This window comes from Pinus tabuliformis, chromosome 4_2 (assembly GCF_031772625.1).
Source record: "Pinus tabuliformis cultivar Carrire ecotype Pingquan chromosome 4_2, CPIR1, whole genome shotgun sequence".
Lineage (NCBI taxonomy): Eukaryota > Viridiplantae > Streptophyta > Pinopsida > Pinales > Pinaceae > Pinus > Pinus tabuliformis.
Genome location: NC_142304.1, coordinates 1,163,076,115 through 1,163,100,440, shown reverse-complemented (window position 1 = coordinate 1,163,100,440; position 24,326 = coordinate 1,163,076,115). Strand labels below are relative to the sequence as shown.

The 24,326-nt window shown below is 37.4% G+C and overlaps 1 protein-coding gene across 1 annotated transcript in view; it reads right to left on the bottom strand.

The window, feature by feature from the left end:
- LOC149173801 (protein MOR1-like) overlaps positions 1-24,326 on the bottom strand; it is a 163,508-nt gene that overhangs the window by 29,742 nt on the left and 109,440 nt on the right. The window contains exons 40-41 of the mRNA XM_089424746.1: positions 3,474-3,550; positions 3,309-3,388 (exon numbers count right to left, since the gene is read on the bottom strand). Coding sequence (XP_089280872.1) covers positions 3,309-3,388; positions 3,474-3,550 — 157 coding nt within the window. The remainder of the gene's footprint in view (positions 1-3,308; positions 3,389-3,473; positions 3,551-24,326) is intronic.

Here is a 24,326-nt window from a genome sequence, read left to right as displayed (position 1 = left end):
TTGTAATGGATCATAGTAGAATATGTCATATATGTCTGAAAATAATATTGAGGCCCTAGATAGAATGAGAAAGATCTAAGTTACTTTATGTTGTAGACTAGGATCTGTAACAAAACCTTAGCAAGAAGTTGAAGTTTAGAAGTATGTCTCTTACTGGTAATGAACATAACTAGGTTTAGGTGTTTGATGTCTAAATTATTTGATTGTTTTGATGCTTCCATTATATTGACATAACTTTGATACTGTTAACTTCATGCTTCCATATATATATTTGGTTGTACTTGCTATTAAAGTTTTGCAAGTACACATGATTTTCATATAAGCATGATCAAAATGACCTTGATGAAGTTATGAAAGATTAAAGCTTCTCTAATGTTTTAGACGAAGAAAGTAGTTGACCTCCCTAAGTCAAGAAGGAGCCTGGATAGAAAAAAGGGTATATCTGCCCAATTTATGTTGATTTTTGGGTAGCATCGAATGTGCTCTAGCTATGAAATTTTGTGGAGGGGCTAGAACACATGAGATCTCCAAGACCCATAAATCAGTTGGTGAAATTCCACCCGGATTGTATTTTATTAAAATAATTAGTATTTTTAATGGGGTTCCTAAGTCTAAACTTAGGAAAATTAAAATATTAATGGGTATTAATGAAAATATGGGTGAGAAGCTTCTCAGAGACAAGGATCAATTCTAATTTAATCTTAGCCGTTGATTCAAGATTAGATCACGGTCGTTGATTTTTCAACAAGAAAAGCATAAATGAAGGCTTGGGGTCAGTTGGAGAAGACACAGAGAGATTGAGGAAATCAATTTTTTGAGGTGAGAAGTTCTTAGGAGGGAAATCAATTGGGGAGATCTTGCAGTTGAGGGGCAGTGATAGTTCGGGAATACAGACAGAGAGGCGGAGAGAAGCTTGTGGAGGTAGCGCAGTGGCAAGGAGAGCCAACGTTGGGCCAGTCTAGGCCCATGCAGCCTTGACACAAAGCCAAAAGGGCCAACACAAAGGGAGAGAGACGCCTTGCACGCAGATGGCCGAAACATCCAAGGAAAACTATCACAGTGGGCAGTAGCGCTGACGCAGAGCCTCAGAGAGATCCATGCATGCCCACGCAGCTACTACGAGGGGGCAACACAATGGTAGCCGGGGCCAGCCAGTTTTGTTGTCGGATCAGCCGAAATTTGTCGGGTGAAGTGAGGTAAAACTCACTCAAGTTTTCCGCCACTGTATTCAGAACTTCTGCTTAATAATAGAAAACCCTCAGAGTTGTTGCACCGATTTTCCCGCATTGGGTTTTTCCAGGGACGTTTAATCCAAATATAAGTGTCCTTTGCATGATTGTCTCATTTATTTTTTAGTACTTGATCTGTATATTGGGTTTTTGAATATTTCTAAAAATAACTTGTCCAATAAAGAACACAAGTAAGTAATGCAAATCAGTTTACTGCAGTAGGATTTCTGACTTGTTCGATTAAGAAATTTTCACAGTTTAGAGGGAAGGCACATTATGATAGTAAACACCTTGAATTCAAAGGGACCCGAGAAGATCTAAGGTTGTATTATGTGTTGCTAAAGAAATGGAAGAAGTGATAGAAGAAAGCTTCCGACAAGATGTATTCGATAGCTTCTTGATGATATAAGCAACATCCTGACCTTGAAGGTTTAAATTTGTGTATTTGAAAAGTTTACTAAAAAGGTTTTTGTTTGTACAGGTAAATCTCTCTATAAAAAGGTTGAACATGTTGAGAAATCTAGGGGTAGCAAGATGAGTGATTTCTCTTTGATGATAATTGCTTGTGATTACTTTTTACTTCTCTTAGTTAGATTCTTCTTCAACTTGATTATTATTGTGTTCTTTTCATCAAACAATTACCAAAACATAAAGGACAATGAGACAAGAGGACACAAGATATAGGCAATCAGCCAAGGCCAAAACCTCTCCAATCTGAGAGGAAAACCCGCAAGAATTCTTCTTATAGAATCTTCAATTGACGAATTCCAAGACCTAGACCCTTGACCAAATGACCCCCTCCAAGACCACATCACAACACTTCTTTCAATTAGCACTTCTTCCATAAAGTCAACGCTGGTAAAACTGAGTGCACCACATCAGACTTTGACTCTTCTTCAATTTTTCAGCACTTGTCATAGGTTTGTTATTTCGGTCTACTTGTGATCTTCTGAAATTCTTCACATGTGGACTGAATATGACATATTTACAAGGCTTCCCTTCTTCTCGATTTCCTACGATCATTGTAACTTTGACTTTTGCCGGCACAAGAGGTAGCCATAACTAAACTTGTACGAGTGAGATTTCCTTCTTCGCTTGGTTTACACGAGCTTTTGTGTTATACAAAACAAACTGAATTGATGCCTCACAAATGAAGTTGAGCTTTCAATATATAGCCTTCATGTCATTGCTTGTGGGCCAACTTGTCAATGTCCCTGGGCTGACTTGTCACAGTTTGGTAGGCCGACTTGATGCTTGAGTTTAGACATGGTCTTGGAGGGTTCCTTTACTCCTTTTGACTCAAATAAAATTTCTTTTACAATATGTAACTTGCCCAAAATGGGTCTCTCATACATGACAATGACTCTAATGACTTGATGACTCAATAACAAACCCTAAGAGCTCACAATGGGAGCTTGACCTAAAAATAAATTTCCTTGAGCATGAAACCCATGCCTCAAGAACAACAATAAATTTATTTTTCTCATTGCATCAAATGCATAAAATCATGATTGCATATGTCATTATGAAGACCGAACCTAGTTACATATTTCAGCAAAACACTCTGATAGCATGCTTGGACAAATTTTCGTAGGGAGAGATGAAGCTTCTTATGGTGGATGATTGGGAGGACATTTGAGCATCCTACACGTGTTTGATGTCCCAATCCCAAATAGGGCGTGTGGCATTGGACTTGGAGCTCTGACATTGGATACGCACATGGATCCCTGGGTAGATGGTTAGCAAGTAAGCCCGATGGTACCTAGAGTGGCTGAAAGCTTGAGTCCATCTTAGTCCCACCCAAATAGATGACCCTAGTTAGGTATCTAGTCTGTGGCATTGAGTGTCCCTGAACTCTTCGTAGTTCATGTTGGAGATCTTCCATATATCTCTATATGGTAGTAATTATGAATACCTCCCTAGTTAAGAGGGAGTGTTGAAGAATGTAACTAAGTTCAGTGTTCAGAAATGTATTTAAGTCACAATATAAGTTGGAAGCAAGGCCAAATATAAAAAAGTTTATAAATCAAATCAAAATAAATTTAAAAAATATGGTTCATGAGAATGTGGGACCCTTACCCATTGTCTCTAACAGAGCGCCTCAAAGATGCTCTAGCTTCACCAGGCTTCCCCTCTTTTCTCTTGTCCATTTCACGAGCCTAGAAACAGAAGTTGTACATTTTAATATATAAACATATTGTAGCAATAAAAACTAGAACTTCATCTAATTCACCAACCACATACTTTCCATTTGAATTTGTCATCAAGCATACTCTTCTGAGCATCTGTTAGCTTTCCAACAAATCTCCAAATATCTTCTCCTGTGAATAAAATTGCAAAACATATCATGTTATATCTCAGTATTCAATTGTGCAATTGCCTAAAACAGTAAATATAAGAGGGTGCATTTACAAAATATATACAATAGAAACACATAAAGACATCATCAAAACATAAAATTAAAATTAAACTGGAAAGGAAAATTCAAGCCATTGATTAAGCTTGACAACCCAATTTCCAAATTATACAAACATCGAAATAATCATTATGTCCCTCTGCTTATATATGGTTACTGCAATATCACAATTGATACAGCCATTTGAAATTTGTAAATCACATCAAATTTGTATAATTCATCAAAATCACTTTCTTCCTAGATCACTAGCCTTCAAAAACAAGACAAATGATCACCTAAGGATTAAACCAGCATACGCTCTAGAAAACCAATAAATTTTAGGCCCCCAGGAGAAATTAGATTTTGAGTAGTCATTATCTGTGTATTTAGATTTGCACAATTGATTGTATACTGCAGCAAAGGCCAAAGGTCTCTTAAGATAATAAAGGTTAGGAGTAGTAGGTGATCCCAGATGTTTTGTTTGTAGAATAAATGTTATAAGCTAGCAAAACGGTGATTATAAACATCAGCAATTTTCGCAAAAAGGCTTGGAAAATAACAAGTGAAAGGGATTTTTCCAACTCTTAGAGGATGTAAAAGGAAATTTCAAAGTATTCAAAAAAGGCAACAATGAGAAATCACATTGAGAGCAAGTAAATATGAACAGGATATCAAAAATTTTCATCAGTAGCTTGTGGATATTCAAAATTAATTAAAGGAATAAAACTTTGGATATGATACCAAAAAGGCATTCAAATTTATGAAAACACAGATTAGAGGTGACAGGATAACTTCAGGGTTGATAGTTGATAGAGGCAACTGCAGCTGTGGCTGCAAATTACAGATATATCTTATTCAATTCTCCTTTTGCCCTTTAGATGTCAATTTGTTACTTCTTTAAGTGAATTTCGTATGCCTTGCTTTTGTAGAGGGATACAACCTACTTTTACAAAAAGTATAGGCTACAGTTAATCGGAGGTTTATCTACTATTTCATGTTTAATAATGCTTTATTATGCGTACATAGTACTACTGTCATTATTTCATTGTTCAGATGCAATTTACAGTACTTTCACTAATTTGTTTTCATAAAATGTACAGTAAATTGTATTCCTGGCAGTGTCTTAGAACCTGAAATAAATTCCTTTTATAATGTTAAGCATTTTCTATGGTTTAAAGTTTAAACTGATCAGGTCTAGACGTTTGCAAGGGTAAAAATGGCAAAGATGAGCTTGACAACAACGTACAGGATTCTAGAAAAGTATGCAAATCAATTTGATTCAATAAATCTAAGCCTGAATCTTATTTTGTTCCATCTATATTGTAATTGTATAACTTTCTCAATGGACCATAAACCAAGCTAGCCTCAACACAGGCACATTTCCAAGCCAGTTGCCAACCTATTGCTGGAAATACTGAGAGAGCGAGTGACTCCGTATTTTGTTACTTTTGACAATTTTTCTCTTAGTTAATCTTGAAACTGAATTCACATCACATATTCAATCATCCACAACACATGAACACAAATATTAAAGTGCAAATCAAAATTTGAAGAAAAACTACTTGAAACAATCTTTAATTTATAATTTTATTACAATCTCTTGTGAGCACTGAGGACACCAATCTTCTGTAAGCACCAACTTACAAAAATTGCAGGCTCCAACCTATCAAGAAGATGAGGACACCAATCCTCAATGAGCACCAACTTACGGTAATTGCAGGCTCCAACCTACACTCAGCCTTCAATACACCAGAACTTGGACTTCAAATCAGGGCTGAACTTGGCCTTCAAGGCACCAAGACTTGGCCTTCAAACCAGGCTTGAACTAGACCTCCAAATAGAAAAACTCAGCCCAAAAACTCAACCTTCAAACAACGTAACTCGTCCCTTGAAACTTGGCCTTCAAACAGTGCTACTCAGCCCTGAAACTTGGCCTCTACAGGGACAGAATTCAGCCATTGAGACTGTAACGAACAAAGTTCGTATAAGCAGCATCAGCCCTTGAGACTGTAACAAACAAAGTTCGTATACACAGCAGAAAAATTCAGAAGATCTAAAATATGTAAATATCCATTGTAGGACAAATATATTTATATAAGAATGTATAAAAGATATGAGATGATTTATGTTAAAAATGAACGCCCGCTTATCTACCTAGGCAGGTGCTCCTTCATGAACGGCCATGTCCCTTAGAGACATGCCTTTTCATAACTAATTATTATTAAATTAATCATTATTACTATTTATTATTATTTTTATATATTTTACTCATAAAATTGTCTTCCCCTTTTGAAATGCTTTGTCCTCAAAGCTTATTGATGAGAAGATTAAAATCTTTTTGTGTCTGACATGCCCCTTCATCTCTTCAACTTGTGAAACTATTATCTTCAATAATACAACACAATATGAACTTTTGAGTGCGGTACAAAATTGTCGTACTATGAAACACTTTAACCATCCAAAATTAATCTTCTGTGAAATCTTGCAATTATTGAAAACTTGGGATGAATTGTTATCATAAAGACTGGATTATGGTGGCATCAATGTTCTTGGGATCATAAGTCACTTGTTCCTTATATGGATATACAGACTAGTTGAGATGTCTGCTTTTATGATTTGGATGATGATAAATAGTTCTTGTGGTCTGATCTCCCCTCAATCTGTTTGTGGTGATTTCTTGGTTTATTGGAGGTATATTATTTCATTCATGTACAAAGGTCGCTTGATTAATTGTGAGATCTTCACTTCTTGTTTGAATTGCAACTTCTGAGTATGTCTTCACTTCAACTAGTTTTTCTTTTTCTTGCATTGTAATATTGATTGGATCAGTATTCATCACTTTTTCTTCAATTTGCATTGTTACATCTGGAGACTTTGATACTTCTTGAGTAAGTTGTTCTAACTTCTCATTTAGTGACTTCTTGTCACTTTAAAGCTTATTTATTTGTCTGAGAAGGTTTTGAATAGGATTCCTTAGACGTGAAAGTTCTTTGCTTTCTAGATTGTTGACTTTTATTCTTAGTCCTTCTCCTCATATTTTAATCTTTTGATTTGTTCTAATAACTTTTGATTATGGTTCTTTAAGCATAAATTTTCCTCTTCTCGTTCTGATAATTGCTTCTTGAGTTCTTTCTTTGTGACCCTAGTCTTCTTGACCTATGGAAGTAATATTTCAATGTGGTCCCTGAGGTGAGAAATTTCTTCATCCTTTTTCGTTACTTCTTTGTAATCCTTAATATCTTTATATTCTTGTTGTAACGCTTCTTTGCTTTGATGAAGTTTGGTTATTTTGTCTTTTAAACTTTTAATATGTGAATTATCTTAATCTTCCAATTGCAATTTCTCGGTACACTAGATTACATCGTTTTGTAGGGGCGATGATAGGTGTTCAACTTGCAATTTGAATTCTATTTTCTTCCTTTCCTTATTGAAATTTGCATGTTGTTGCTCAAGTGTTGCCATTAACTGTTTCATCAATTCATGAATCTTCATATCTTTATATATATTCTTGTTGTAACGCTTCTTTGCTTTATGAAGTTTGGCTATTTTGTCTTCTAAATTTTTAATATGTGAATTATCTTGATCATCCAATTGCAATTTCTCGGTACACTAGATTACATCGTTTTGTAGGGGCGATGATAGTTGTTTAACTTGCAATTTGAATTCTATTTTCTTCTCTTCCTTATCAAAAGATGCATGTTGTTGCTCAGGTGTTGCCATTAACTGTTTCATCATTTCATGAATCTTCATATCTATTTCTGACGATTGTTTTTGTGTGTCACTTTGATGTTCAACTAAAGTAACAGTTTTGTAACATTGTATGCATACGACATTTTTATTTCTAAGTGACTCTGGACAATTAGGATCTCTCTCTCTCTCTCTCTCTCTCTCTCTCTCTCTCTCTCTCTCTATATATATATATATATATATAACCTTTACTGAAAAAATGTCACACCTTTCACGTACAAAAGATCATGCCTTTCTTCTTAACTTAACGCTACTCTTCAATTCCTTGAATGTTTGAAGGCAGATAGAGTACAACTCTTTCTATGGCAGCTGGTGCGAAATTCCAATGGTACCACTAGCAGCGAACGACGACTTTCTCCACAGTGATGGCAGATGTTGGATATCTAATTATACGAACAGTGTGCTAAGGATGAAATGATTGATTGGTTGATATGAATTGTACAATGCAAGGGCATAGAACTTGGAAGCGGTTAGCTACAAGGTGAACCAGAATGAAATTGGATCAAATGAGCAAACACAAGCATATATAGTTGTGACAAGGAAGAAAGGTAATTTTGGAAAGTTTGTGCCAAAAAAAAAAATTCAAAAGAAAATTGACATATCTAAAAAGAATTCCAGTGGTACCACTAGCACCAAACTCATAATTCTAGACCCCAGCTTCAATATTTCGAATGTGCAGTAGGTCTGCAACTCCAACCCCTGCAGCAGTTCAATATCTTCACACATGTGAGAAAATTTAGGGTAAAACCTTGACCAAAAACTTCATTTTTCTTCCTTCTTTCTCCAGCTTCTTTTCTCCTTGCCTTTCTTAATTTCCTACTTGAATTTCGCTCCTCAAATCGAACTTCTTATTGCAGATCAAACTTGTTTCCAAATGAGGTCAAGCAACTTCCATTATACTCATTTGTGGAGGTCAAGTAGCCCTCTCTCGGCCAACTTGTCTCTGTCAAGGCCAATTTGTGCTAGGAGGCTTATTTTGATTGTGATAACTCAAAATAAATCCTTTTACATGGTACAGCTTGCCCAAATGGGTCTTATATACATGACATTGACTTTATTGACTCATGACAATTTTGACATGACAAACCCTAGAAGCATAAGAACAAGCTTTTCCTAGAAGAACAATCAAAGGAAGCATGAAACCCATGCTTTAAAATAATATTTTTTCTTTCTTCTTTTGCTTATTACATAAAATATACATAGTGTCATGAGTAAAATGACAATTAGGAAGAGTGAAACCCGTTATATTTTCCAACATTCCCTCTTAAATAGGGAGGTATTCATAATTGTACACCTTGATACACAGTTATTCTCAAATTGAAGAGTTTTCATAAGAAGAGTCGGATTGATAAGCCATCTCTAAGCATTAACATTATGGCCAATATTGTCAATATAGTAAGGCCTTAACTTGATAGGTTATTTCTTATATAAGAACATAACGTTGGTAGGCTTTACGTGAGATGCCACACTATCTCTTCAAGGCACATATACCCCATATGGATGTTCACTAGGTATGCCCTTTTAGGATTATTCTTATCTTGGATCCCCTATCCTCAAAGAATAACAGTCCTCTTTGATCACTTGTCTTGGAAACTTGTGCAATCCTCAAAGAGTTTCGGTCCATTTCGTATCTTGGATTTTCCAATCCTCAAGGAAATCATAGATGCTAATCCAATCCTTCATCCACCATTCTCTCTCAATGGCCTTCAGTTAGACTTATGGTTGTTAGCCTTGGTCAAGTGCATGAAACATGAAGAAGAGAATACAAATGTGATGTTCATCATCACTCCTTACCCAAAAAGCAAGTCCCCATTCCTTCTTGATTTAGAGGATAGATCCTTGGTCCTATTTAAGGAAACTTCGTTACTTCCTCTCAAATATATAGCAGATCACTAACTTCCTTCCAAGAAGTCATCACCACAAACTTTATAGCTCGTCTTCATAAATGTATCGGTTATCAGTTCTTCTATGGATGTTAGACCAAGAGTAACTCTGAATGAAATTGTTGTATTTGTTCTAGCTTACTTTATTTATCTATTTACAATATTTAAATAGGATTTCCTGATCCCAAAGATTAAGTTGCAACACACCCCCTCCCCAACTTAACCTAAAGGGATGTTGGTGGGTCCAAGCATCATTCTAAATATTTCAAACTTTTACCTTCCAAGTGCTTTGGTGAAGATGTCTGCAATTTTCTCATTTGTGGAACAATGTCGTAGGTGGATCGTCTTGGCCTCAACATGATGTCGAATCAGATGGCATTATGTATTGATGTGCTTCATTCAATCATAGAACTTTGGGGTCTTTGTCAACTTTATTTTAGAAGTGTTGTCAATCAAGAGAGGAGTTAAATGTATGTGTTTCTCCTCCAAATCTTCCAAAATTTTCCTAAGCCACACAATTTCCTTTGTTGCTTCAGTTGTTGCCACATATTCAGCCTCAATTGCGGAATCAATTGGAACTAATTGTTTATGTGACCTCCAAGAGACAGCTCTTGATCCAAGACTCATAACGTAACCTAAAGTAGATACCCTAGTTTCTTTATCTCCATTAAATTCTAAATCAGAGTATCCAATCAAGTTGAATTCATCCACTTGTGTATATTTTAGTCCAAAGTCTTGAGTTCCCTTCAAGTACTTTAGAACTCTTTTGCAGCGAACCAATGACCCTCACAAGGCTTTTGCATAAACCTGGAGAGGATTCCAACAAAAAACGAAATGTTTGGTCTAGTAGTACTAAAGTAGTTGAGACTTCCTATGAGTTGTCTGTACTTTGTTGCATCCTCAAATTATTTTCCTTCAATAAATGTGAGCTTTAAATTTTGTTCCATTAGAGTAGTTAAACAACTGCTCTTGGCCATGCCAAACATGTTCAACAAATCTCCTATGCACTTCTTCTGAGAGAGGAATATGAACTTCGAATGTTGAGTTACTTCAATACAAAGACAGTCATGAAGACAGCCCAAATCTGTCATTTCAAAACCTTTCCTCGGTTCCTTATTTATGGATGCAATGCAGTTCTCATTGTTCCCTATCATCAAAAGATCATCTACATACACCACAAGATATACAATCGTTTTGCCAACTTTCTTGACAAACAAAGTTGCATCATCGAGATCATAATGTTTGAAATTGAGTTTCAAAAGATGCTCAGTCTACTTCTCGTACCAGGCTCGCAATGCTTGCGTGATGCCATACAAGGATTTTACAATCTTACATACTTTGTGTTCCTGACCCTTCACAACAAATCCTTCTAGTTGGGACATAAAAGCATTCTCTTTTAAATCTCCATTCAAGAAAACAGTTTTTACATCCATTTGATGGACTTTCCAACCGTTCTGAGTTGCGAAGGCAAAGAGTGTTCCGATAGTAGCCCATTTTGTTGTGGGGGCAAAATTCTCCTCATTATCGACCACTTCCTTTTATGCAAAACCTTTTGCCACATGCTTGGCTTTGTGCTTGTCAAGTGAGCCATCTGCTTTATACTTGTTCTTGAAGACCCACTTGCAACATATTGGTTTGGTTCCCAATAGAGGATCAACCAGCTTCCAAGTGCCATTCATTATCAAAGCATCATATTCTTTTTTCATCGCTTCTTTCCATTCATCATGAGAAGCGGCTTCTTTGAATGTAGTTGGTTCGAAATTTGTAGACAAATGCAGTTCACAATCATAAGAAACATCCATATCAAACAGGAGAATAAAGATCGTCTACACCACCTCCATTTTGTCTCGTTGAGCTTCTTGTTCCTGTCTTTCCAACCTTATCAAGACAAACACTTTCAAGTGTCTTTTTCAACCATTTTGGAGGACCTTTTTGAGATGGCCTAAGCTGCTTAGTTGACTAAGATGGGGTTCAATCAAGATTTAGTCCCCCAATTTTGTCAATCACATCACTCAAAGTGTCATCAGGTTCCTCCAATCATCATCAATGTAGGCATTATGTTGAGCCTTGTCAAACTTCAAGCTAGTCACAGCTCCTTCATGAAAGTGATCTTTGTTGATGTAGGATCATGAACCTCAAGTTATCTTCTTACACTACTACCTTTCAATGACCTTCCAAGGATTGTCAAAACCATTTACTCAATTCATATGTTCTTTGAATGGAGCTCAAAACCATCAATTGAACATACTTTAATTGTCATCATGTGTTCTTCCAACATCTTTCTAGGTAGAAAAACAATATGTTCACCAAATAACCAATATCAAACTTTCCTTAACATGGTGGCCCCTTTCATCAAAATATTTGCATACTTGAGTTCTTTGAGATCCATCTCCACATTATATAGGAATCCTTCCATGCATATATCTCTTGGAGTTGTCATTATTAACTCCTTTTCTTTCTTTTGGAGATTATACTTGATTTTGACCCATTTCACTATATTAATGCCATGATACAATACAAGAGAGTCTTAATCTTCATCTATTCCAAAGCATATCAAGTTTCTTCCTTTCGAGCATCATGCAATCATATCAAACACTTGCCGAGCACACCTTTATATCCAACTCTTTCTGCAAGATTCTTGTAATTATAACCTTACCCTAGAGAAGAGTTACTTAAAATATGTATACCTTTGCTTTCATACAATCATCTAGCCATCCTTTCTTGAACAAGCTTGCTTCTTATACCTGTCAAACATAGGTTTCTTTTCCCAAGAAAGAATTTCATTATGTCTTTCATCTTGAAACTTAATCGTTAGCATTCTTTTCATTCTTTAGAAATATTGTTTCGATACTAGATGGAATATGTACCAATCATAATGCTACTTCCAAGAATCTTCCATAATGATGATTCTCATAGGATCCTGATTAAGCCTTTTTGCAAAATGACCTCTAACATGATGTTAAAAACTTCTTAGATGAACAATAATATGCAACAGTGTTACTTGGGAGCGGGAGCGAAAGCGGGGAGCGGGAGCGATATTTTCAAAAGCTCCCGGTTTGGGAGCGAATCCTGGAGCGTTTTTTATATTGTATATATATTTTTTATATTTTGCTACATATATGTCAACAAAAACATGTAGAATAATGAATTAGATATAAAAGAACATAGATTGAACCATATAACAACAATCATCTAGAAGATATAATCTTCATCAACCACGTCCACAAGTTAATAACATACAACATATTGAGTCTCATGATTCATCAATCTTAAAGTTTCAAGCTTCTAAAATTCAATATATAACATTTATCATCACTGATCACCAAACTTGTACTTGTAAGCTAAGTGTAGCCATTACAACAAATAATATCTAACATGAAATGAAATGTTATAAAATGAAATGAAATGAAATGAAACAACTTTCAACTTTCATGAAGCATCATATTCATAATTCATTACTAATGAGTTATAATTGCCAACTTCAAACTTAAATTGTCATATATTGTTTAAAAAAATATCATAATAAATATGAAAGAATCAATAGTTATAAAATATTAAAAACTACTAGAAACTAGAAAAGAAAAGTAAATCTATTATCTATTTCTTATGCTTGGGCCTCTTGCCACCACGAGAAATGTCTAATTTTTTAGTCTTGTTGGAAAATCAAGATCTTTGTCATTAATATCACCCTCTAAGCATTAATATCTAGAGGTATCTTTGTCATTACCTCTGTATCTATATAGGGATCTTTGTCATTAATATCACCCTCTAAGCATTAATATCTAGAGGTATCTTTGTCATTACCTATGTATCTGTATAAGGATCTTTGTCATTAATATCACCCTCTAAGCATTAACATAAGATAGAAAAAGCATAGCATGTCAAGTCAAGATTTTGTTTGAGTGATGCGTACATTTTTAGGAGGGTCATGATAGAGGAGTTCGACAACCAATGTCACTAACATCAAGGTACATAGAGGGATTGGTGCTCTTGATTAAATACGAGTTCCATACCCTAATACATGACAATTCAATGGAAATATTACAATCCCCCAACCCTTAAATCCTGAAAAACTGATAACTCTGTTGGATTTTGAATGAAATCTAAAATTCTACTTTCTCCATATGAAATCCAATGAGGCTGGAACCACTCTCAAACATCCTGAGTCATTTCATGGTAATGTTAAAAATTTAATTAAAAGGATGAAAATGAAGATTAAGGAGAATGTCACTTTTACTTTAAGAATTTAACATGACCATGAATATCATATCAATACTAGGGCCATAGACTTGATCATGAAGCTACCCCACTCAAAAATTATTTGTTTCTTTCAAAAAAAAATGCATTTCGAACATTACTACAAAATAAAGAAAAAACACTCCCGAAAAGTCAGGGAGCGAAAACAGTTTTAGGGAACGCGCTCCCGACCTGCTCCAGAGTCGCTCCCGCCTGGAGCGCGGATTGGGAGTGGGATCGGGGGGGGGGGCTCCCCCGCAACACTGATATGCAATATGGTTCCAAGTTTCTCATTCTCCTTAGCTAGATGATCTTTCCCAAAGTAAACAAGTAGATTCTAATTGTTCTACTATCATGCGCATCTATCTATGATGATATGTTTTTAACAAGATCAAGATTCTTCTATAGTATACAATAATTCATGTTACTCTACTTTCTAATTAATAAAAGAAAGATCAATTTCATAAAGAACTTGATATGAATGTGACTTCCTTCAATAATAAAGATCCTTGGGATTTTTTCCTTTCAGCTTCTTCTCAAGTTCTCCCCTTTATTCGTCTATGTGAGCTTCACTTTCTTCCTTCATTTTGTTGTTCACTTTAATGTTTGGAATTTCTCTTTTATAGTGTCCATATTCATTGCATCCAAAGCAATGAATCTTGGACATATCAGTCTTCTTCTTGCACTTTCCAAACCTCCCTTTCTTCAGCTTCTTGGTTCTTGTAATAAAGGATTGTGATCTTCCATTTGATTCAGTATCTTTGTTTGCCTTGATGCTAGATTCTTCCACAATACATTGAGCCCACAATTCATCACAAAGGTTTGGTATATTTCTTTGAGTAGATGGTAGTTGCAAAACTACTTCAATCAAGTGGCAAAGCATTTGGTACACATATAGTCATCACAGTGCCTCCAAGCCCTTGCAACTCGTCTCTTATTTGTGAAATCTTCATCAGATAGGTGGTCATGTCTTCATCCTTCTGTACTTGAGTACAACTTTACGAACATATGATACTTAGCCTTTGATGTCTTTAAATCAGAGGTAAGTTGAACAAGAGAAGGAAGTTGGAAGAAGACAAATAAGAGACCAGTTGCAAGGGTTTGGAGAAACTATTACAAATTATGAGATGACTATATGTTTACTGCTTTGCCAACCAAATGGAGTAGTTTTGCAACTAGCATCTACTCAAAGAAAGATACCACAACTTTTGATGAAATGTGTGCTCAATGTATATTGGAAGAATTAGGCTCCAAGACCCAAACCTCAAGACCAAAGCCTCCTCTAGCACCAAGTCAACCCTCCAAAAAGCCCTTCGAAATAGGTCAAAGTCACACCAAGTCAACAGGAGTCAAACCCTTCCAGAACTGCACCAAACTCAGAATTTAAGCCCTCAGCTTCAATATTTTGGACCTATGTGAAAATTTCATTTATCACAACAACTAGAAATCATTTTCCTAATTGTTAATTTACTTAACAATTTATTTACAATTTGCTAGTGCAAATACCAAATAATTCTTACTTTGATTTTCACAAATAAATAATGTTGAAGAAAAATACCGCTAGAAACTAAGAAAATCTAGCGCGCACACACACACACAAAATGACACTGTTATTTTTTAACAAATCTCCCAAGAAAAACCCAGCTCGGGACAATTGGTGCAACAGATGAGGGTTTTATTATTATGCAGCAATGAATTCTTGGTACAATCTATGGATGCCCAACTAGCAATCCAAAGAGAAAGAAAATCAAGTGAAAATTATGTAAGTGAATTACTTTTTCCACAAGCAACACCTGCACAACTTTCTTTCAGAAAACTCGTCCCCCTAGACCCTTTGCATCAGCCTCTACGCAGTGCTTGATCAGGCCTTATGACGTCTAGCCTGTTAGTTGCCTTTGATGAAGTCATTATGCCTATCTCTATTGAGGAAATTGCTTCTCCAACACTCTGCAATCTCTGTCCGGCCTCTGGAACTGAAAACGATTTTTCCTCCAGCTAAATCGGGTTGCTCTTCTAAAGCAACTGCGCTGCCTCACTGAAATAACTCGGCCTCCTTGTCGCTGGCTCTCCGGATCTGGAAAAATTCCTTTGGATCACTGTCTCTGCTTCAATCTCTGGCTCTCCAACAACTATTACTGATCCCTGGAAATCGATCTGCCAAGGAAATTGAACCGCTCAAGTGTATTCTCCATCACCACATCGATCTCTTCTTATATCTTCCTGTTGGGACTCCAATGGCCAAAATTAAATCTTAATCGATGGCTCAGCTCATTTTTGGACCAATTTGTTTGAGTTTCTATAGAATTCTCACCTTGACTTAGTTATTTCTGATTAATTAACCAGTTTTCTAAGTTTAGATTTACATTAAAAAATAGGCTAATAATCTAATTGAATCATCTCCAGGTGGAATTTCCAAAAACGATGAGATCTCATGCATTCTAGCCTCTCCACCAAATTTTGTGGCCAAAACACATCCGATGCTACAGAAACTAACAACCCACAGTAAGTCTGCAACTTAAACCCCTGCAACAACTCAATATCGTGGAATTTCCAAAAACGATTTTTGTGTTTTGGAGATCTCATGCATTCTAGCCTCTCCACCAAATTTCGTGGCCAAAACACATCCGACGCTACAAAAACTAACAACCTGCAATAAGTCTGCAACTTAAACCCCTGCAACAACTCAATATCTTCACGCGTGTGAGAGAAATTAGAGCAGCTAGAAGAACTAGAAGAACTTGAGTGTGCCACTTCCAGACACAAATACACTAAGAAATGACTATCACAAGTACAACAATCTTTTATCACAACAAATGATGAAAATCATGGCCTCCTTCAACAAGCATATGATGAAACTCGTGCCACAAGTAATTGACATGACAATGTAGTCACTCTGCCAACAAAAATAAGGATACTAACCTAGGATCTAGTAGAGAATGGTTTATTTTATTGGCTTCCACGTCCTCCTTTTGAAACCCACATACCAAATCCTCAACCACTGAAACTCAGCATCTCCCAATCATTGAACTTGGTCACTAATAAATGATGCACACGACCCTAAGAATAAGCAGACTCGGCTAGCAAATGAATGAAGGAATACAGAGGCAACTAGACCTCTCGTAGCTTGGAGTATGACCACTTTACTAGTAGGAACTCAAACTCTTTTTCTCCTCAACAACATAACTCAAATTTGGCTTATGTGCTCAGTTTTCACGAAATCCTTCAACCGAACAAAATCGAATAGAAAACACCAAATAAGCCTCTAAAATCACTGATAATACTTTGGTACCTCAAGTTTTCTTGTGAATCTTGTTCTCCATTGAAACTCAGCAATCAAATCTATGTGATTTCACTCTCAAACCCAAACTAAGGTGTCTAGTTTCAACACCGAACTCTGATATGGCAGCTAGGGTTTCAAAGCCCTAAGCTTCTCTTTCAAACTCTCTCTAAGAGCTCTTTCTCCAAAAACTCAAATGTGTGAATGAAAGAGAGTGGCCCCTTCATTTCCTATTTTATAATTCACTTACCTTTTCCCTTAAATATTTAAATGCACTTTTCCTTTCTTTAAAGTAACTTTTATGAATTAATTAAAGTCACTTTTAATGCCAGAAAATACTTAATTTGCCTTTGTGATCACATTGGTCACCCATAGGACCTTTTTATCATCCTGCCTCAATTCCAATGAGTTATTAGACTAAGGTGTTTCTCCAAGTAATCAGCCTAAAACAACACCTTAAACGTAATTCATTAAAATATGCTTTTTACTAAAATCATCGGAATGCAACAGAACCATGAGCAAACCATCCAAAATTGATCCTGATGATGAAATGTGTAAGCGATCCTAATCGAAGCCATAAAACTCCTCTAAAACACTCTAGGCCCAAGCTAACACAAGCTCTGGAAAACCCTCCTAACCACCTCACTAGGTAATCCAAAATATGGGGACATTACAATGTCCCCTCCCCCAAATTGCTTGTCCTCAAGCAATGTCATTGCATGTTGTTTCCCCAGAAGGTGATCCAAACTAATACCAAGATCCCAAACCATCTTGATCATCGTGACGCATTCCTCGCCTCACACACACCCCAATAAGGAATAAATACCAGAGGCCTTTTGCATACTGCCAATAAATAGAGCATCTCGAAAACGCAAAATCTAGGCCATCTCCTTGAGAAGCTTCTTTATCGAAAAATTAACCTCATGCACCTCAAGAGTGAACTCTTGGAAGTACAATCCAATTCCCATTGAAAAGGATCCTCGCCTACATAAACCAACCACTATCACCCTTGATGCCATCAATGAACCATTGAGAAGTGAAATGCCCCCTACCAAACTAAAGTCCAATGGAAGATTTGGGTGATCTTCCCCTGTAAAGACCAGCTCACCCATAATTGTAGTTTAGTTGTCAAATCCTATAATGTTAGGGCCCCATGCTAGTCTCAAAAGGAGACTGGCATGCTACCATTGTGCCACTCTGATCATAACTGACTGTTGTAGCGAAGTATTATCAACTGTTGGCGCCCATCCGTGCCTCATCTCTAATCCTTGTATGCAACCAATAAACGAACACCATGTATCACGAATCAATAGACTTGACGCAATACATAGACTTGGTTTTCCTTCTAAATTGTCATTTATGGGTCTTATTCCCTTTTTTCTTGTAAGATAATGTGTTATTCACTTATTTATAAATTTATTTTTACATATATAAACATATATGTCATTTCGGCCAATGTTTCGGCTGACATTTCCATTTTTGGGAGGCGATGTTTCTAAACATAACTGTTTTGGAAACTCTAAACATTTTGGCGTTTCACGCAACTTAGCATAAAACTCTTCTAAAACCCTTCAAGCCCACAAATGGAGTAATCTTGCTCCTATGACTACGCTGACTCTAGCTCTCGAAACCCCTCCTAACCATCGCACAAAGTAATCCAAAATTTAGGTACATTACATAAGCTCTGTTTAAGGAGAAGATTTTAAGCTCTGTTTGAGGCTGGTGTTTGAGGCTGGGAAGGATCCGTTGCCAAGAAGGGAACTGCAGACCTGTTTGGAGGGCCGAAAGGAATGTTTGCCTGAAGTGAAGGAACCACAGCACCAAACAAAGGTCTGTTCTGTGTTTTAGCGCAGCCACAGGGCTAAGGAAGGTTGCTGCCAACAAGGTGTCTTAGCTCTCAAAGTAGGGTCACTGGGCACTATAAAGCAGACCAAGGGTATTTGAGGAGGGTCGATTCCCTTTAAGGTTGAATAAGAACTGGCCATGTTTCATAATTTCATCTGTGGTTGCTGTAGCAGGCCAGAAGAAAGAAGAGGCAAGAAAGGGCTGCTGTAGCTGCTTTGTGGTCTGGTTAGGGTAGGCCAAGGCCTACAACAGTGGACAGTATTAAAGGCTGATTAGTTGCTGGTGTAGACAGTGGCTAAAGGGAGAAGTCTACTAGTGGACTAACTGTTGGACACAGGTGAAAAGGAGCTGACTTTTGTGTGGACAAAGAGGACTGAAAGGGCTTCCTGTCAAGGACTACAACCAGCAAGCAAGTCAAGTTGTTTTGTCTTTGTTTTATGGGAAGATGAGGACCTGAAGGACAAATGACAGACTTGTATTTTACATTGTATCAGGGTTTCTAAAGGGACATGATCCCTGGTATGGGAGACCTAAGATTTTTGTTGATGGACTGATCAGAGAAGTGTCTGGGCCATATATCTTGTGTACTTTTGTTGATTTCAGTGATGTTATATTCTGTCGCACAAAGTGTTTCATAGTTGAGCATCTCTAGTCTGTTTGTGTTTGGTTAAGTCATAGACCTGACCTAAGATGTAAGGAAATTTCAACATCAATTGACATCTCATCACAAGCACAGGTTTACAAGTTGATTAAGCTGTGGCTATGAGTTCACCAGGTTTTGATGCCTTATTTGCTAGTTGATAGGATTATGTGGCAAGCTGCTAAATTTTATATTTCAGAATTACAACCTATTATTCACAGCAACCTAAGACTATCAAGACACAGGAATTTGGTACAGGTCGGAATCATGGTGAAGATAATCGAAGAAAAGCTCAATATTCAACATGAGGTTGATTTTAGATTTTTCAGGAAGACAACCAACTATAATGCAACCGTGATTACAACACCACTAAATATCAGCAATCAGAGAGGGAGAAAAAGGACAACAATTGTCGTAAGTGTGAAAAAAATTGAACACCGGGGCACAGATATCATGATGTCGTTAAGCTACTATGGAAGGATGGAAAGCATAAACCATTGATGCTTGCAAGAATTTATAGTGAATTCTAAATTTTTTATATTTTTTATATTCTTTAATCTTCATTTCTCAAACTTATGTAATTAGGGTTATTTCTGGATAACTCGTATCAGATGGTTTGTGGATCAACGTTTCAAACCACCCAATGTCATCCATCGTCAGGATTTTTAATCTCCTTTATCCTTATTGCTGCCATCCCCAACCCACCATCCATTGAAAAATTTGGAGGTACACTCTAGCTGCCCCCAGGGCACATCCCAATGTCGCACAGTCCCCAATCCTGAAAGCCAATGTAACATATGTATCTATTCTCTCTTAGAATCTTTTTAGCTAGCTAATTGATCTTTATCTTTTATTCCTTTGTACAGAATTAATAAAGGAGTTGCTTACCCACTCCTACTTTGTACCATGCCTTTGAATATTATCTATGTTGCATGAGTTTCTGGAACGTGGGAACGTTGGGAACTTGGGTACGGGTATCCGGAACGGCTAGAGGTTTCCGCAAAATTTACAGGAAATGGCTAATCGGGAGCGGTAATATTATATAATAAGAAAATTAAAAATATAAAAATATAAAATATTTTTTAAGTTATATAATTTATATAATAATCAAAATTAATATTGAATGAAAGACACAATTTGAATTAATTTGATCTGATGCCCACCCCAATTTTGGTAATATTATCTTATTTTAATATAGATCTAACCTAGACTAATACAAAAGCAGCCCTTTACCAGCAGAAAATTAAAAACGCAAAACGCTGCAGGAACATGCGCATGTTCTTAACTAAGGTTGGTTAAGGCACTTACTGAGACGATGAAGAAGAAAACGAATATCGAACAGCAAACCTCAGCCACTATTCGCCAGGTCAGCCACTCTTCGCTCTCAACTGTGCGCTCTCAACAGCAAACAACAAACCTCAGTGATGGAGTGAAGAGGAGGCCCGAGGAACCAGCATTTAAGGAGGTTTGGGAGTCGGTTTGGTGGGAACTGGGGATATTTTTGGCGCCAAAAAATAAATTCCGGCCATTTTGTGTCAAGTCAGCTGTGGTAACACTGGGAACTTCACAAAATCTGCTCACGAGTTCCTGGTCTGCATCTTCGAAGCCCCAAAACCATCTCTAGCTCCTGTTGCAATTCCTTCTGAAAATGGAACGTTCCCCTGCAGTACCAAAGCTCCCGGGAGTGCGGGAACCAATTGGAACGGGTTTCCCACCTCTCGGGAGCGGTTCCGGTGTAACAGAGTATATTATTGATATATGTAGGAATTTACAGGGTAAGTTCCACAGAAAGAATACCAAAAGGACACCGCTCACAACCAGATCTCAAATCAATACACCAGTATTTTTGACGTGGTTAAAACCCTCAGAGTGCAAGGAGGGAAACAGTCCACGGCCTGTCCCAACGTGGGTACTACAGGCAATTTATTAATCAAATAATGAAAATTTACATAAGCTTCTCTCATGCACGGATTACCCGAACAATGACCCTCCATGCGCTTTAAATAGAACTCATGGACCAATCGGGTGTCAAGCCACGGATCAAGTGTCGGTAATACCGAGGTGAGAGTAAACCGTCGGATCACTACATATCGTGACCGTCGGATTGTAAGTTACAAAATGTACAACGGTAAAGAAACACACTTTACCTAACTCTAACCTAACTCTATACTAGACCAAGTTGAACTTAACTATATCCTATGTGTCGGAATATCCTAACATCCCCCCTTAAGAACAACTTGGGATAGGATTGAAGGATTTACAAATATGACACAATAGGAGAAGGAAGGAGGCACTAGAGCCTATCCCCCCTTAGTGACAACTTCCTAAACTCCAAGCATATATCGAAGTTTAGTGAATTTCGCCTCTGTGAGAGCCTTAGTGAAGATGTCTGCAACCTGATCATCTGTTGGACAATATTGCACTTCAAGAACATGGTCATGAATGAGCTTTCTGATGAAGTGCATGTGTAGTTCAATGTGTTTGCTGCGCTGATGCTGGACTGGATCTTTGCATAGCTGAATGGCACTTTGATTATCACACCAAAGTGTGGTTGGATGCTGCTGCTCAAAGCCAAACTCTGATAGGATCTGACGAAGCCACAAGGCTTCCTTACTAGCTTCCACGGCACCACGATACTCTGCTTCTGCTGACGAAAGAGAAATGGCAGCCTGTTTCTTACAAGCCCATGTAATAGGTCCTGAACCAAGAGTGAAGACATAACCGGCAGTAGACTTCCGATCATCAGGGTCACCAGCCCAATCAGAATCAGTGAAACCAACTAACAGAGGAGCTGCTTTGGCACTGTAATGAATCCCAAACTGTATTGTACCTCGAACATAACGAAGTATTCTTTTAGCTGCTTTCCAATGACTTTCACGGGGGTTTTGCATAAAACGAGCAACAAGGCCAACAACAAAGGAAAGATCAGGACGAGTATGGGTTAAATACAAGAGTTTTCCGACAAGTTGACGGTATAAGGTAGCATCAACTTCAGGAGAAGTACAAGAGACTGAAAGTTTGACTCCAGACTGAAAGGGAGAAGGGGCTGGCTTACAGTCTTCCATGTGAAAATGACGAAGAATATCACAAGCATACTTGGACTGGGAAAGGAAAATACCCTCTTGGGATTGCAAGACTTGAAGACCGAGAAAATAGTGTAAGTGTCCTAAGTCTGTCATTTCAAATTTCTTTTTAAGGCTGGACTTCACATGGTTTATAAGGTTGGGATCACTACCAGTAAGAATAAGATCATCAACATAAAGAACAAGGATGATAAGAGAGTTGCCCACTTTCTTGGTGTAGACAGTATTGTCAGAATGACACCTAGAAAAGCCAGATTCTAAAAGAAAGCTATCCATTTTGGCATACCAAGCCCGAGGAGCTTGCTTGAGGCCATAAAGGGATTTCTTAAGTCGACAAACAAGGCTGGAGTCTGTTTGTATGAAGCCAATGGGTTGTTCCATATAGATTTCTTCCTGCAAGTCCCCATGCAAGAAGGCAGATTTAACATCCATCTGATGGACTTCCCATTTTAAAGAGGCAGCAAGGGAAAGAACAAGGCGGATAGAGTTCATTTTGGCAACAGGGGAGAAGGTTTCAGTGTAGTCAATGCCTTCAACCTGTGAAAAGCCCTTAGCAACAGACGAGCTTTATGTTTATCAACTTTCCCATCTGGTCCATACTTGGTTCTGTAAACCCATTTACATCTAACAAGTTTGCGTCCCTTTGGTAGAGGAACAAGATCCCATGTATCATTTGTCATCAATGAATGATATTCTTCATTCATAGCTGCTTCCCAATGTGGATGGCCTGAAGCTTCTGCAAAAGTGTCAGGATCATGATTTACTGGAGCTTGAGCCAGTAAAGAAGAGGCTCTTTCAAACTGAGAACGTGTACGTCGCTGATCTGTAGGATCACCGGCAAGATCACCTGCTGCATCCCGAGTAGCACGGACCCATCTTGGAAGTTGAGGATCCTGAGAAGGTGGGGGAGGATTATCATCCTCACTTTCATCATCTGAAGAAGAAATGTTTTCAAAAGTAGAAGAGATAGGAAGAGGTGGCACATCCGCCGGACTAGGCTCGCAGGCCGATTTATTTTCATCAAATTTTACATCTCTTCTAATGATAACATTTTTGGACTTAAATGGAATAAGTCTATAACCTTTTACATCTTCAGAATATCCAACAAAAGTACATTTCTCACTCTTAGGTTCTAAAGCTTTATGCTTTTCATCTGGAATATGGGCCCATGCTTCACTTCCAAACACACGAAAGTGACTTACATCTGGTTTAATGGAACTCCAAGCTTCTTCTGGAGTGATATTCTCTAGAACCTTAGTAGGAGTGCGATTGATTATATAATTTGCACAATTAATTGCTTCGGCCCAAAAACTAAGACTGAGTCCTTTAGATTGCAGCATACAATTAGCCATTTCCTTTAAGGTGCGATTTTTCCTTTCAGCTACACCATTTTGTTGTGGAGTGTATGGAACAGTATGTTGCATTTGAATTCCATTTTCGGTGCAAAAGTTGATGAATGTGTTTTTAACATATTCTCCACCATTATCAGTTCTTAGCTTAAGAATTTGATGTCCAGATTGTTTTTCAACAAAGGCTTTGAAGGCCAAAAAAGTGTTAAATACTTCGCTCTTGAGTTTTAAGAAGTATACCCAAGTGCGTCTGGAGAAATCATCAATGAAAGTTAAGAAGTACTTGCAGCCAGAGAATGAAGCAACAGGAAGAGGACCACATAAATCACTGTGCACAAGCTGTAAAGGGGCTGAGGCGTGCCAAGAGGCACGTTTGTCAAAACTGTCCCGATGATGTTTTCCGAGTACACATCCGGAACAAACACCATCTCTGCAAGATACCATAGGAAGACCTGTCACCATATTTTCTTTACATAGATGCTGAAGGGAGCGATAGTTTAAGTGACCAAATCGCTCATGCCAAAGTTTGCTCACTTCATCATTATGAGCAACAAATACTGAGGGAAGATTTGATGACCCAAAGTTGTGAAACTTATACAACCTTTTGGAATCATCAGCAAGACCAGTAGCTAGAATCTGTTT